Source organism: Rhinoraja longicauda, unplaced genomic scaffold (genome assembly GCF_053455715.1).
Source record: "Rhinoraja longicauda isolate Sanriku21f unplaced genomic scaffold, sRhiLon1.1 Scf000266, whole genome shotgun sequence".
Lineage (NCBI taxonomy): Eukaryota > Metazoa > Chordata > Chondrichthyes > Rajiformes > Arhynchobatidae > Rhinoraja > Rhinoraja longicauda.
The window spans coordinates 89,394-106,001 of NW_027601484.1; the positions used below are offsets into that span (position 1 = coordinate 89,394).

The window sequence follows — 16,608 nt, forward strand, 5'->3', positions numbered from 1 at the left end:
ATTGAATGGCAGAGTAAACTTGATGGGCCGAATGGCCCAATTCCACTCCTATCACTAATGACATTATGACCTTATGACCTAAAAGATGGTGAATTACATGTGTGTTGGGGGATTAACAGATTTTATGTTGTAATCTGCAGGTCAAGATTCACTGCTTGATGGAGTTTCATTGTAATTACTTTATTTTCCAGACCGTGACATCGGAAAAACTGATGGGATATCTGGGTCGGGCAATGATCGGGATATCGTGCTTCCTCCTGCCAGTTCTCCAAGGTACCGCCAGCAGCACCTCGGACGTGTTTACGGGCGACAATCTGTGCACAAAAATCACTGAATTATCTAAACAAATATTCTTAAATGTTACATCCCTGACGAACTATAATACAATCCTTGTCAAGGATGCATTCCATCTTGCACTGTGCCCAGCGTTCCCGGAAATCCCCCGGAGCGCCCGTGGACAGCGTTTAGTCCCTCTCTTGTACCACCCGGGCGCGGACGTAATCCCAGAAAAGGGGCAGGCAGCCGGCTCGGGCAGAGCCTTCTTCCGCCTGGCGCGGTGTCCTGCGGATGGCCAGCTTGACCAGGCCCAGGAGCAAACCCAAGCAGGACAACTTCAGCTCTCCCCTTTTCCCTACGCACAGGGTCCCAAGATGAGGATGGTGGGTGTGAAGCTCTGCCAGAAAGCAAGGAGCCACACTCTGGGAGGGGCGGTGAGGAGGGAGTGCTACAGTGTGGGAGGGGCGGTGATGAGGGAGCGCTGCGCTTTTGATGGGGTGGTGAGGAGGGAGCGCCGCACTGTGGGAGGAGCGGTGAGGAGGGAGCGCCGCGCTGTTGGAGGGGCGGTGAGGAGCGAGCGCCACACTGTGGGAAGAGCGGTGAGGAGGGAGTGCCGCAATGTGGGAGGGGCGGTGAGGAGGGAGCGCCGCACTGTGGGGGGCGGTGAAGAGGGAGCGCCGCACTGTGACTGGGGATTGGGATGAGAAAGGAAGGAGTGCTGCAGTCAGGACTGTGTGAGGGAGGATGCGTCAGCAGCAGAACAGTGCCGCAGGACTGGTGCCACGGTGGTGCTGAGAGAGTGCTGCACTCGCGCAGTCCTGCGGCACTAATGCAGGTCGAAGGCATTCCCACTGTATGGCCCCTCCAATGGTCAGCGCCGATCGGTTCATGCCGACAAAAATGATCCACTTTGGTTCCTGAGGCCTGGAACCGAACAAAGAATGGACCTGTGCCCACCCCTCTACCCATCCCCCTCTTCCCATCCCCCCTCCCCATCCCCCTCTCCCCACCCTCACCACACCCCCGCTCCCCGTCCCCTTGCACCACCCCCACCACACCCCCTCTCTCCCACCCTCACCACACCCCCGCTCCCCATCCCCTCTCCCCACCCTCACCACACCCCCGCTCCCCGTCCCCTTGCACCACCCCAACACACCCCCTCTCCCCACCCTCCTCTACCCTCCCTCACCACACCCCCGCTCACCATCCCCCTCTCCCCACCCCCACCACACCCCCTCTCCCCACCCTCCTCTCCCCACCCGCACCACACCCCCGCTCCCCATCCCACTCTCCCCACCACACCCCCTCTCCCCACCCTCCTCTCCCCACCCTCCAGCACACACCACACCACAACCCCTCTCCCAATCCCCCTCTCCCCACCCTCACCGCACCCCCTCTCCCCATCCCCCTCTCCCCACCCTCACCACAACCCCGTCCCCTCGAATCACCCCCACCACATCCCCCTCCCCATCCCCCTCTCCCCACCCCCACCACACCCCCTCTCCCCACCCTCACCACACCACCGCTCAACATCCCCCGCTCCCCACCTCTCCACCACAACCCCTCTCCCCATCCCCCTCCCCACACCCTCACCACACCCCCGCTCCACGTCCCCTTGAACCACCCCACCATACCCCCTCTCCCCACCCTCCTCTCCCCACCCTCCAGCGCACACACAACCAAATCCCCTCTCCCCACCCTCCTCTCCCCACCCTCACAACACCCCCTCTCCCCATCCCCCTCTCCCCACCCTCACCATACCTCCTCTCCCCATCTCCCTCTCCCCACCCACACCACACCCCCTCTCCCCAACCTCCTCTCCCCACCCTCCAGCACACACACAACCAAATCCCCTCTCCCCACCCTCCTCTCCCCACCCTCACCACACCCCCTCTCCCCATCCCCCTCTCCCCACCCCCACCACAGCCCCTCTCCCCACCCCCCTCTCCCCACCCTCACCACACCCCCGTCCCCTTGAACACCCCCACCACACCCCCTCTCCCCACCCCCACCACACCCCCTCTCCCCATCCCCCTCTCCCCACCCTCACCACACCCCCGCTCCCCATCCCCCTCTCCCCACCCTCACCACACCCCCTCTCCCCACCCTCCTCTCCCCACCCGCACCACACCCCCGCTCCCCATCCCACTCTCCCCACCACACCCCCTCTCCCCACCCTCCTCTCCCCACCCTCCAGCACACACCCCACCACACCCCCTCTCCCAATCCCCCTCTCCCCACCCTCACCACACCCCCTCTCCCCATCCCCCTCTCCCCACCCTCACCACAACCCCGTCCCCTCGAATAACCCCCACCACATCCCCATCCCCATCCCCCTCTCCCCACCCCCACCACACCCCCTCTCCCCACCCTCACCACACCCCCGCTCCCCATCCCCCGCTCCCCACCTCTCCACCACACCCCCTCTCCCCATCCCCCTCCCCACACCCTCACAACACCCCCGCTCCCCGTCCCCTTGAACCACCCCACCACCCCACCACACCCCCTCTCCCCACCCTCCTCTCCCCACCCTCCAGCGCACACACAACCAAATCCCCTCTCCCCACCCTCCTCTCCCCACCCTCACCACACCCCCTCTCCCCATCCCCCTCTCCCCACCCTCACCATACCTCCTCTCCCCATCTCCCTCTCCCCACCCACACCACACCCCCTCTCCCCACCCTCCTCTCCCCACCCTCCAGCACACACACAACCAAATCCCCTCTCCCCACCCTCCTCTCCCCACCCTCACCACACCCCCTCTCCCCATCCCCCTCTCCCCACCCCCACCACAGCCCCTCTCCCCATCCCCCTCTCCCCACCCTCACCACACCCCGTCCCCTTGAACACCCCCACCACACCCCCTCTCCCCACCCCCACCACACCCCCTCTCCCCATCCCCCTCTCCCCACCCTCACCACACCCCCGCTCCCCATCCCCCTCTCCCCACCCTCACCACACCCCCGCTCCCCATCCCCCTCTCCCCACCCTCACCACACCCCCTCTCCCCACCCCCCTCTCCCCACCCCACCACACCCCCTCTCCCCACCCTCCTCTCCCCACCCTCCAGCACACACACAAACAAATCCCCTCTCCCCACCCACCTCTCCCCACCCTCACCACACCCCCTCTCCCCACCCTCCTCTTCCCACCCTCACCACACCCCCTCTCCCCATCCCCCTCTCCCCACCCTCACCACACCACCTCTCCCCATCCCCCTCTGCCCACCCTCACCACACCCCCGCTCCCCGTCCCCTCGAACCACCCCCCACCACATCCCCTCTCCCCATCCCCTCTCCCCATCCTCCAGCACACACCCCACCAAACCCCCTCTCCCCACCCCCCTCCACACACACCACCAAATCCCCACCACACATCCTCCGCACCCCCTCTCGTCACCCCCTCACCGCACCTCCTCTCCACACACCCCCAATGCCACGCCCTCACAACACCTCCTCCCCATCCCCTCTCCGCACTGAAATCTCCCCGAACCTCACCACATCCCCTCTCGCCCAATCACACCCCCTCTACCAACTGCACATCTCCCCACTCGCTCCCCGCACCCCCCACCGCAACCCCTCTCCCCACCCCTTCTCCCCATCCCCTAACCCCACTCCTCTCCCACTCTCTCTCCCCACTCCCGCTCCTCAGCCCATCTCCCCATCCCGTCTTCCTGCCCCCTCCGCACCCTCCAACCATCCCCCACCTCACCCCCTTTCCCCGTCCCATCTCTCCCACCCCCTCGCCCCACTCCCTATCCCCACCCCTTACTCCATCCCGTCTCCCCACACACCCCCTACCCCCCTCCCAATCGCAACCTCTCCCCACTCCCTCTCCCCACTCTCTCCCCCCACTCCCTCTCCCCACCCATATCCGCACCCGCTTGCTTCATCCCCTTTCCACACCCCTCTCCCCACCACCTCTCCCACCCCCTCTTCACGCCCCCTCCCCACACCTTCTCACCACCCCCTCCTTAACCCCACCATATCCCCTCTCCGCACCACACGACTCCCCACCCTCACATACCCCACTCTCCACCCTCCCCTCCTCACCCCCTCCCCGCAACCCCCACGAAACCCATCTCCCCCCCACTTCACCACCCTCTCCACCCATCCCCACCACACCGCTCCCCCCACCCCGCATCTCCCCACCCCTCCCCGCAAACCCCACCCCCACACTCCTCTCCCCACCCCACCTATCCCCGTCCCTTCTCCCCACCTCGTATCCACTCTGTACCCCCTCGCCATTACCCTCCCCATCCCCCCTCCCCACCCCCTGTCCCCATCCCCTCTTCCCATTCCCCCTCCCCACCCCATCTCCCCACCCCTCCCCACTCCCCGCACCCCTCTCCACATCCCGTCTTCCTGCCCCTTCCCCCACCCTCCAACCTTTCCACACCACACCCCCTTTCCCCACGCACACCTCGCCCCACCCCTTTACCCCATCCCCTCTCCCCACTCCCTCACCACATTCCATTTTCCCACCCCCATCCCAACCCCAACCTCTCCACACATCCTCTCCCCACTCCCACTACCCACCCCCTCCCCGTTCCCTCTCCCACCCTCTCTTCCCACTCCCTCTCCCTATCCCTCACCACACCCCCTCTTCCCACCCCCTCTCCTCATCCCGTCGCCCCACCCACTCCCACTCCGCATCCCGCCCCTTCCGCACCCCCTTTCCCCACCCCCTCTTCCCACTCCCTTCTCCAACCTCCCACCACACCAACCTTTCCCCACCCCCTCCCCGCAACCACCACCACACTCCCTCCCCCACCCCCTTCCCCACCCTCTCCACCCATTACCCACCACACCCTCTCCCCACCCCAACCTCTCCCCACCACCTCCTCGTAACTCCCACCTCCATACTCCTCTCCCCACCGCCATCTCTCCCTATCCCCTCTCCCGACATCTTCTCTCCACCCCCTCTCCCGACGCCTAAACCCACCCTCTCTACCATCCACACCCCCTCTCCCCACCCCCACCACACCCCCTCTCCCCATCCCCCTCTCCCCACCCTCACCACACCCCCGCTCCCCATCCCCCTCTCCCCACCCTCACCACACCCCCGCTCCCCATCCCCCTCTCCCCACCCTCACCACACCCCCTCTCCCCACCCCCCTCTCCCCACCCCACCACACCCCCTCTCCCCACCCTCCTCTCCCCACCCTCCAGCACACACACAAACAAATCCCCTCTCCCCACCCACCTCTCCCCACCCTCACCACACCCCCTCTCCCCACCCTCCTCTTCCCACCCTCACCACACCCCCTCTCCCCATCCCCCTCTCCCCACCCTCACCACACCACCTCTCCCCATCCCCCTCTGCCCACCCTCACCACACCCCCGCTCCCCGTCCCCTCGAACCACCCCCCACCACATCCCCTCTCCCCATCCCCTCTCCCCATCCTCCAGCACACACCCCACCAAACCCCTTCTCCCCACCCCCCTCCACACACCCCACCAAATCCCCACCACACATCCTCCGCACCCCCTCTCGTCACCCCCTCACCGCACCTCCTCTCCACACCCCCCCCCCCCAATGCCACGCCCTCACAACACCTCCTCCCCATCCCCTCTCCGCACTGAAATCTCCCCGAACCTCACCACATCCCCTCTCGCCCAATCACACCCCCTCTACCAACTGCACCTCTCCCCACTCGCTCCCCGCACCCCCCTCCGCAACCCCTCTCCCCACCCCTTCTCCCCATCCCCTAACCCCACTCCTCTCCCACTCTCTCTCCCCACTCCCGCTCCTCAGCCCATCTCCCCATCCCGTCTTCCTGCCCCCTCCGCACCCTCCAACCATCCCCCACCTCACCCCCTTTCCCCGTCCCATCTCTCCCACCCCCTCGCCCCACTCCCTATCCCCACCCCTTACTCCATCCCGTCTCCCCACACACCCCCTACCCCCCCTCCCAATCGCAACCTCTCCCCACTCCCTCTCCCCACTCTCTCCCCCACTCCCTCTCCCCACCCATATCCGCACCCGCTTGCTTCATCCCCTTTCCACACCCCTCTCCCCACCACCTCTCCCACCCCCTCTTCACGCCCCCTCCCCACACCTTCTCACCACCCCCTCCTTAACCCCACCATATCCCCTCTCCGCACCACACGACTCCCCACCCTCACATACCCCACTCTCCACCCTCCCCTCCTCACCCCCTCCCCGCAATCCCCACGAAACCCATCTCCCCCCCACTTCACCACCCTCTCCACCCATCCCCACCACACCGCTCCCCCCACCCCGCATCTCCCCACCCCTCCCCGCAAACCCCACCCCCACACTCCTCTCCCCACCCCACCTCTCCCCGTCCCTTCTCCCCACCTCGTATCCACTCTATACCCCCTCGCCATTACCCTCCCCATCCACCCTCCCCACCCCCTGTCCCCATCCCCTCTTCCCATTCCCCCTCCCCACCCCATCTCCCCACCCCTCCCCACTCCCCGCACCCCTCTCCACATCCCGTCTTCCTGCCCCTTCCCCCACCCTCCAACCTTTCCACACCACACCCCCTTTCCCCACGCACACCTCGCCCCACCCCTTTACCCCATCCCCTCTCCCCACTCCCTCACCACATTCCATTTTCCCACCCCCATCCCAACCCCAACCTCTCCACACATCCTCTCCCCACTCCCACTCCCCACCCCCTCCCCGTTCCCTCTCCCACCCTCTCTTCCCACTCCCTCTCCCTATCCCTCACCACACCCCCTCTTCCCACCCCATCTCCTCATCCCGTCGCCCCACCCACTCCCACTCCGCATCCCGCCCCTTCCGCACCCCCTTTCCCCACCCCCTCTTCCCACTCCCTTCTCCAACCTCCCACCACACCAACCTTTCCCCACCCCCTCCCCGCAACCACCACCACACTCCCTCCCCCACCCCCTTCCCCACCCTCTCCACCCATTACCCACCACACCCTCTCCCCACCCCAACCTCTCCCCACCACCTCCTCGTAACTCCCACCTCCATACTCCTCTCCCCACCGCCATCTCTCCCTATCCCCTCTCGCGACATCTTCTCTCCACCCCCTCTCCCGACGCCTAAACCCACCCTCTCTACCATCCACACCTCCTCTCCCCACTCCCTCTCCCCATCCCCTCCCCATCTCCTCTCCCCAACCCTTCTCCACCACACCCCCTCTCCCCATCCCTCTCCCCATCCCTCTACCCATCACTCCCACCCCCTCCCCTATCCCCACCACATCCCGTCTCCCCACCAACACCTCCTCTCTCCACACCCTCTCTCTTCACGACAACCCCTCTCCGCACCCTCCTCTCCCCACTCACAGGGTGTTCATTGGTGAAGATTGTTTCTTCTCTCCACAGTCGTGTTGTCGGGAGATTGGAGTGCGGACACGCCACTAGATGTGACAGCGCAGAGGGGTTTGTGTGCCCGGATTCCGTGCAACTACACGTACCCGTCGACTCTGAACAATAAATCACGGACTGGAATCTGGTATAACAGTAAGACGCAGAACTCTCTGTCTATAGCCTTCCACTCCGGGGATCCCAGTAAAGAATTAGCAAAGTTCCAAAATCGGACCCGGCTGTCTGGAGATCTGAGAGACGACGACTGTTCCCTGGTTATAGACAACATTACGGAGGGAGATGCAGGTCCTTACTATTTTAGAGTTGAATTCACTGGCAGTGATCGTTACAACTACCGCCCTGTAACACAGCTCCATGTTAATGGTAAGTGCTCTGAGTAATCACTCAACAACAGATGGTCAGCAGTGAGTGGGGAATAACACGAAATGTACGCGTTCCCTGTTCATCCAAGCACCACTGTAATTATCAGGTTTGCATTGCCTATATATATTCCTAACAGTGATTTCAACTGCACGTCTCGTTGCCTCGGTAAAGCAGCCAACATAATGAAGTACCACTTACAACTCGGTCATTCTCTTTCCTATTCCTACTCCAATCAGGCAGAAGATACAAAAGCTGAAAACTGAGAGGGAGAAGGTTAAATCGAGTGTGGCCGTGTTGCAGTTGAACAAAGGGGACTATGAAGGCATGAGAGAGAAGCTAGCCAAGTTCGACTGTAAATGGGGTCCGAGGATGAATGACGGTGGAACAGCAATGGCAGGAATTTCTTGACATAATCCGGAAGGTGCAGGCTCAGTTCATTCCAAAGCGGAAGAAAGATTCTAAGGGGAGTAGAAGGCAACCGTGGCTGACAAGGGTTAGGGATGGAATAAAACCAAAAGAAAAGATATATAACAGAGCAAAGAGTAGCAGGAAGCCAGAGGATTGGGAAACTTTCAAAGGACAACAGAATGTAACAAAACGGGCAATACGGACTGAAAAGATGAAGTACGAGGGGAAGCTGGCCAGGAATATAAAGAAGGACAGTAAAAGCTTCTATAGATATGTGAAAAGAAAAAGATTACCAAAGACAAATGTGGGTCCCTTGAAGGCATACACGGGTGAAAGGTAACAAGGAAATGGTAGAAGAGTTGAACAGGTACTTCGGACCTGTCTTCACTAAGGAACACACAAACAATCTCCCAGATGTACTAGAGGAGAGAGGATGTAAGGGGATAGAGGAACTGAAACAAATTTGCATTAGGCGGGAAATAGTATTGGGTAGACTGATGGGAGTGAAGGTTGATAAATCCCCAGGGCCTGATGGAATGCATCCCAGGGTACTCAGGGAGCTGGCTCAAGAAATAGTGGACACATTGGTGATCATTTTCCAATGTTTAATAGATTCAGTTCAGTTCCTGTGGACTGGAGGATAGTTAATGTTATCCCACTTTTCAAGAAAGGAGCGAGAGAGAAAACAGGGAATTACAGACCAGTTAGTCTGACAGCGGTGGTGGGGAAGATGCTGGAGTCAGTTATTAAAGAGGTAATAACGGTGCATATGGATAGTAGTAAAAGGACCATTCCAAGTCAGCATGGATTTATGAAAGGGAAATTATGCTTGACTAATCTTCTGGAATTTTTTGCGGATATGACATGTTAAATGAATGAAGGAGAGCCAATGGATGTAGTGTATCTAGACATTCAGAAAGTCTTTGATAAGGTCCCACACGGGAGATTGTTGAGCAGAATTAGAGCACATGGTATTGGGGGTAGAGTGTTGCCATGAATAGAGAATTGCTTGGCAGACAGGAAGCAAAGAGTTGGAGTAAACGAGTCATTTTCACAATGGCAGGCAGTGGCGAGTGGGGTGCTGCAAGGCTCGGTGTTGGGGCCACAACTATTTGCCATATATAATAATGATTTGGAAGAGGGACTTAGAAGTAACACTAGCAAGTTTGCAGATGACACAAACCTGGGTGGCAGTGTGAACTGCGAAGAGGACGTTAGGAGGTTACAGGGTGTAAGGGGTTTCTGCGCCGAGCTTTCGCCCGACCTAAGGTCCCCGTGCCTTGCTCTGATCCCTTGACCAGGCCGTGCACACTGGTTCCCTGTGAGTGGTTCGACCCACTCACCCCTTACGGTTCTAGACACTGGGCTTAGATGCAGGAGCTCTTATAGTGCAGAAAAAAATCAACCAGACCAGATTTCAAAACCAGGGTTTAAATGAAAAGGCTTTTATTCAGCACTTGGGACTATTGTCCATGAATATATTTATACAGTTCTATAAGACATATCTATAATACACATACCGAATACATGAATACCTTTGATTTATTAATCACAAAACGCACAGTTCACAAGACATATACCCGAATAACTTATTCGCTGAATTCTTGAAACACACACAGTTCCACAAAACATATACACGAATACCCTTTTACTTATGAATTCTTAAACACAGTTCTGCAAGACACATACACGACTGTAAGATGGGGAACGTACGACGCATCTCAACCTTGACCAACACATATTCTAATACACACCCAACGTTTATTCACAACCACCCTCCCCTCTACACTAAACTATGCCCAGGATATGTAGGATTTGGAGTGCATGCTCACCATGGGGCTATTACTGGGGTTACTGACTGTTCGTTTTGCAGTATTTCTTCTCGAGTTGCGTGCCTGTTCCTCTCTCTTGCAACCGTTCTTCCTTCCGACTTTCTTCTTGACTTCAGTTGACTTCGAACCCGGTTTTCTCTGCGCTTCTTGACTGTGTCCGTCTTGCCTGCTTGCGTCCCCTGCAGGTTTTCTTCTCGAGTTGACTTGACTTTTTCACCCAAAAGTAGTGGCCAGTTATACTGTTTCTGACCCGTCCTATCTCCCGCCAGATCTTGGAATCTCTTTGTTCAAAAAGATATGTATGAGGTTTTCTTCTGATCTGCGCTTATGTTCGGGGATACCGGGGATGGCCAGACGGTGTTAATTGGGATTTCGTTGTGAGGTGATGGGTGTTAACTGGTTTCCCATCACCTACCAGGTAGTTTTCTATGGGCTATTGTGCCCCCTCACTGAGATGAACTGTTTAGGTCGGCTTGGGGCATTGTGAGTATGCTGATGTCAGCGCCCCAGTGTCTGGACTCCGACCTGGTTTCGTAGGTTTCTGCATGGCCAATACCCATCCTTTGTTCTGGCCATGGCTTTGCAGAAAACCTAGAGACTGGGTTGTAAGGTTTTTACCTTTTGTGGCTGGTCACGAGGTCCTGCGGCCATTTTAGGACCCACGGATTGTGACATTCTTTGTTTATCTGACCGCAGCCTTTCTCCGCTATCAGCCCCAGTCTCTCGTTTAAAATGTCCAAACTGCAGCTCTTTGGTATTGTGTTGCTTTCCAAATGAGGGAAAACTTCTCAAATCTTACAGTCCCTCCTGTTGATTTGCATAACCCCAGCTTATCGAATCAATTAAATAATGTGGTTGAGCAATGTTTTCCCGATTCTCCATATCCAGACCCCTGAGGTTTTAACTAAACTAGTGTTTCATTGCGAACGTACAGTCCCCATCTTAGGCTGACCTTTACTGCCCGTGTCCCGGGCAAAACTATATTACAAATATGTACATTTTCATGTCAGACATATACACCTACACCTTGTCCCGGGCTGATGCCTCCGCCATCCTCCTACTGGTGTCAGCTGTAATGTAGGACATGAAAACAATACAACAATAAAACGATACATTTTTTTACATTCCTTCACAATCACTCTTGATACAAATTCGAATACAAAAACCTAGTTTATACAAATTTTAAAAGGGGACAATATAAAACACAGTCTACTCGGTGCGGAGGGGGGGGGGGCGTCCTCTTAGCAGCTTGCGGCTGGGTCCTGCTCGCCCACCCGCACGTAACGGTCTCTCCATTCCCCTTGATGTACTCGGTTATTGAGGTGCTGCCCTCTTTTACATTTTCCCCTTAGTGGTTTTTGGGCACTCACCCTCCTGTGCTACTGCCAGTGGAACTGTGGGAGGTGTTATGCGTGGTCGTGTGATGAGTTCAGTGGCGTTTACCGGGATCGGGGAAAGGGGGACGCCCGCGAGCTAACATCCCACCTCATCCCCTTACCGTCATCCTGCCACTGTCTCTGGAAAAATATGCTGTTGCCCGTGGGGCAGCGATACCTCGAACCCAACATACACATATAAATCCCCTCATCCGGTTCCCACCATTTGTCCCAACACACACTCAACTGTTCATTAGTCCCAGAAATAGTTCTGTGAGTGTTGTTGTTAAGTCTCTCCCACTCAACAGTGGAGTTGGCCATTGTCCTGCTCGTTTTCCTCAGCCACCACCGCCTGCTCGCGGGGACCTTCCCCGTGCATACCAGGCAGATCCTTTTGCCAACGGTGGCGCTGATCTTTTGGGCGATGATCTTGATTCTCGGGCACAATAATGAAGCGTCCCGATAAGCAAAACCTGAGGCGCTGGAATATTCTGAGGAGTTCGATCCCAGCCACCCCGGCCACCGGCCTTCATGGAAGTGAACTGCGGTCTCCTCCGCTTCTCTCCTTCCAGTCCCATCGGTCGCGATGGGAGCCGTGTCCCCGGAGCAGCCGTAGACGATGATGTCCTTGGTGTGGCCCCGATAGGTCCACCCACATCCGATTGCCGTGGCAAAGATCCACCATACGAGTGCCTCCTTCCACTCCAGAAAACAGATAAAGAAGAATGGTATAGCCAGCCTCTTGGGGAGCGCTTGGCTTTGTTAACGCCTCTGCGGGCGGGTCTCTTGACCCCCAGCCTGCACCCCACACCCACACATCCTGGACGCATCAACTTTATTTAAACGCTAACTATCCCCACAAAACTTATCTTAAATAGCTTATCCTTATCTAAAATAGCTTATCCTTATCTAAAATACCTATCCTTATCTATATTACCTAAAATATCTTAAATAGCTTATCCTTATCTAAAATACCTATCCTTATTTATATTATCTAAAATATAATACAGCGCCGCCTTCCCCGGGCGGCTCAGCTAATCCCTGTCAGGGCTGCAGCGGGTCGTCCCCTGCGGCTGCACCACGCTGTCTCCCACCTTTGATCCTCCGCAGCCTGTCGCTGCCTGGCGGGGGCTAGGTCCCCTCCAGGACGTAAGCTCCCTCCTTCCTACTTGGCTCCCGTACCTCGTGGCGTGATTGACCTCTGGCCAAAACTTCCTACGTTGGGGTTTCCTGCTGGACCTACGGAGGATCACCTTAGACACTGCCCCCTGGACAGCCTGGCTGAGGACCGGTTCCTGCCGTGCCGCAGCTCGGGTACCCCCCGCAGCTGCCGACCCTGGCCCCGCCTCATCCAGCTCTGCCCCCTTGGTGCTGGGTATACCCGCGGCATCCGGCCTCACCCTGCCTGTACCTACAGGTGGTGAGCCTCCGCCCGCTACCTCCGCCTTCCTGGTGCTTGAGTCGGGGACGTTACTGTCATCCCCCTCCGACTCCTCTTCCTCCGTAATGGGATCCAGCCCCTGGTCGAGCTGATCAGGCTCTTCCTCGTCCGAATCCCATCCAAAACGCGAGACTCTCCATTCCTGGAGAATGTCCTCCCCCCTCACGCAGGCAACCTTGCCTGTCCGCGTGACCTGCCTCATCCTTGGCTGTGAGTCCCCACTCACAGGGCTGGCCCCTGTGGTTGACCCCTGTGCTCCAGGCCACTTCATCCGGATACACTCCCATGTGGTGCGGAGTGCTCCCAAATGAATGGACAGCGGGATGCAACGCGCGCCAGCCTGTTCCTTCCCTGTGAACCCCGCCAGTGCGAAAGGGACCCCTGTGGACAGGGGAGAGTCAAATGGGTTCCTCTGTGTGGACCACGGTGCATGAAGCCCTCATGTCCGACAGATAATTGCCCCCTTGCCTCTCCACTACCATCTCCACAAGCGGCCTCTTCCACGCATCGTAGCGGAGAGGACACAGATAGGCAGGCTGCGCGGGCTGATGTCATTGGGGAATGTCCAGTGCCCCCCCCCCGCACCCGGGGAGTCGGTAGCGACTGCCACCTTCCCCTGTGCGGCCATGAGGGACCGCATCACCTCGATCATCGTTTCGATGATCTCGGGCTTAACTGGGACCTCGGCGCGCTGGGTGGTGCCAACCCTATCTTCCTTGGTGTGGGCCCTGCAATCCTTCCGCCAGTGTCCCACCTTACCGCACCTGAAACACTTGTAGTGTGCGGTAGGGTTACCCTCCTGTCGCCACCCCTTTTGGGCCGGTGCAGTTGCCTCCGCTACGTGCACCTGCCCTGTTACGAGTCGGGTAGACGTACTCCGGGTGTTCCTATACCCTACCGTGAGATGGTCCAAAACCGCCTCCTCCGTGCTATTTGTGGGATCAAACCAGGCTTTCGCCTGCTCCCTGACGGCTGCCAGGCTGTTTGACACCAAGCATCGGAGCCACTGGGCTCTCCCATTCCCGACCAGGACATCCCGCGCGGGGACGTGCGGGCAGCTGCTTTGATACACTGTCCACAGTCGCGCCGCAAAAACCCTTGGGGGTTCTCCCTCCATCTGGAGGGTCCTCTCCAATCGGGCAAATGGACCCTCATCGCCTACCCCCAAGACTTCCAGGACCTCGTCCCGCAGGAGATCGTAGGTCCTGGTCCCTCTTTTACTCTCGTCTGAGAGGCATTGGAGGATCGAGCTGTCCAGGGAGAACAGCAACAATTTTGCCCGTTCTCCCTCGTCGCAACCGTTGATTGCGGCGGTCTGTTCTATCTCCCTGAAATGCAGTGAGGGGTCCCCTGATCCGGACAATTTTGTAACATGCCCGATCATGGCTCTTAACTGCTGGGAGCTGTGGGGCACCACGATCTCGCTCTGAATGGGTCCCCATTCAGCGCGGTGGGTCCCCGTCTGGTTTCCAGGACCGGGCACATGGGCGCCGGTGCCGAGTATTCTACCGGGAGCTCCTCTCTCTCTCTCTCCCCTACACTACCCCTTTCCCAGGATGCCTCGTAGCTAGGGGAATTGTGGAGTCTGGGGGCCGAAGCCACCACGGTCTTTCTAGGGATCGGAACCGGGACCTTCGCACCCGCTAGTGACTGGCCCGCGGGGGGGGGGGGTTCATCAAACAGACCAGCCCTCTTGCTTTATTTAAAGCACCCCGCAGACCCTCTATCTCCTGCAGGCAGGCCCCGTGGTCGGCCCCTTCCGACCTGTCCTCCAAAACCATTTTATAGGCTGCCCTAACTCCCTTAAGGTTCTCTTCCTGGGTCTCCAGCTGGTGGCTCAGGGAAGCGCACTGCTCCCTGAGCTTGCCCTTACTGCGCATGGCCTCAGTGATCTGACACTCCATCAGCTCTACCCTGGCTTCGTGGCGGTTGGTCACGACCCGGCGCTCCTTGTTTAAAGAGTCCGGAGCCTCAATCAACTGGTTCCCACCCGCAGCCTTCTCCTCTACCTCCTCCTGAAGGTCCCTGATCTGGGCTGCCTGTGCCACAACCACGCAGTCCAAAAGCTGGACCTGCTTTTTATAGCAGGTCAGCCAGACCGCCTTCTCTACAGATTTCTTGTGGGCTTTACTGGCCGTCCACCGGATCGCTGCATCCAGTGGGCGCTTGTCATCTAATAAAACACACATCCATTGTTTGGTGATATTCACCTTTCTAAAAACATAGTCCGCAAAGCGCTCGTCCATTACGTCCCTAGTTTTAAAATCTTTTTCTGGTACACTATCGTCCTGCTGCCAGTGTCCCTTCGTGGTCGCCATTATCTGTAAGGGGTTTCTGCGCCGAGCTTTCGCCCGACCTAAGGTCCCCGTGCCTTGCTCTGATCCCTTGACCAGGCCGTGCACACTGGTTCCCCGTGAGTGGTTCGACCCACTCACCCCTTACGGTTCTAGACACTGGGCTTAGATGCAGGAGCTCTTATAGTGCAGAAAAAATTCAACCAGACCAGATTTCAAAACCAGGGTTTAAATGAAAAGGCTTTTATTCAGCACTTGGGACTATTGTCCATGAATATATTTATACAGTTCTATAAGACATATCTATAATACACATACCGAATACATGAATACCTTTGATTTATTAATCACAAAACGCACAGTTCACAAGACATATACCCGAATAACTTCTTCGCTGAATTCTTGAAACACACACAGTTCCACAAAACATATACACGAATACCCTTTTACTTATGAATTCTTAAACACAGTTCTGCAAGACACATACACGACTGTAAGATGGGGAACGTACGACGCATCTCAACCTTGACCAACACATATTTTAATACACACCCAACGTTTATTCACAACCACCCTCCCCTCTACACTAAACTATGTCCAGGATATGTAGGATTTGGAGTGCATGCTCACCATGGGGCTATTACTGGGGTTACTTTCTGTTCGTTTTGCAGTATTTCTTCTCGAGTTGCGTGCCTGTTCCTCTCTCTTGCAACCGTTCTTCTTTCCGACTTTCTTCTTGACTTCAGTTGACTTCGAACCCGGTTTTCTCTGCGCTTCTTGACTGTGTCCGTCTTGCCTGCTTGCGTTCCCTGCAGGTTTTCTTCTCGAGTTGACTTGACTTTTTCAACCAAAAGTAGTGGCCAGTTATACTGTTTCTGACCCGTCCTATCTCCCGCCAGATCTTGGAATCTCTTTGTTCAAAAAGATATGTATGAGGTTTTCTTCTGATCTGCGCTTATGTTCGGGGATACCGGGGATGGCCAGACGGTGTTAATTGGGATTTCGTTGTGAGGTGATGGGTGTTAACTGGTTTCCCATCACCTACCAGGTAGTTTTCTATGGGCTATTGTGCCCCCTCACTGAGATGAACTGTTTAGGTCGGCTTGGGGCATTGTGAGTATGCTGATGTCAGCGCCCCAGTGTCTGGACTCCGACCTGGTTTCGTAGGTTTCTGCATGGCCAATACCCATCCTTTGTTCTGGCCATGGCTTTGCAGAAAACCTAGAGACTGGGATGTAAGGTTTTTACCTTTTGTGGCTGGTCACGAGGTCCTGCGGCCATTTTAGGACC

The 16,608-nt window shown here is 57.5% G+C and overlaps 1 protein-coding gene across 1 annotated transcript in view; it reads left to right on the forward strand.

Moving 5' to 3' along the window:
- Positions 1-233: 233 nt before the first annotated feature.
- LOC144590716 (sialic acid-binding Ig-like lectin 13) overlaps positions 234-16,608 on the forward strand; it is a 32,903-nt gene continuing 16,528 nt past the window's right edge. Inside the window, exons 1-2 of the mRNA XM_078395140.1 lie at positions 234-273; positions 7,602-7,967. Coding sequence (XP_078251266.1) covers positions 234-273; positions 7,602-7,967 — 406 coding nt within the window. The remainder of the gene's footprint in view (positions 274-7,601; positions 7,968-16,608) is intronic.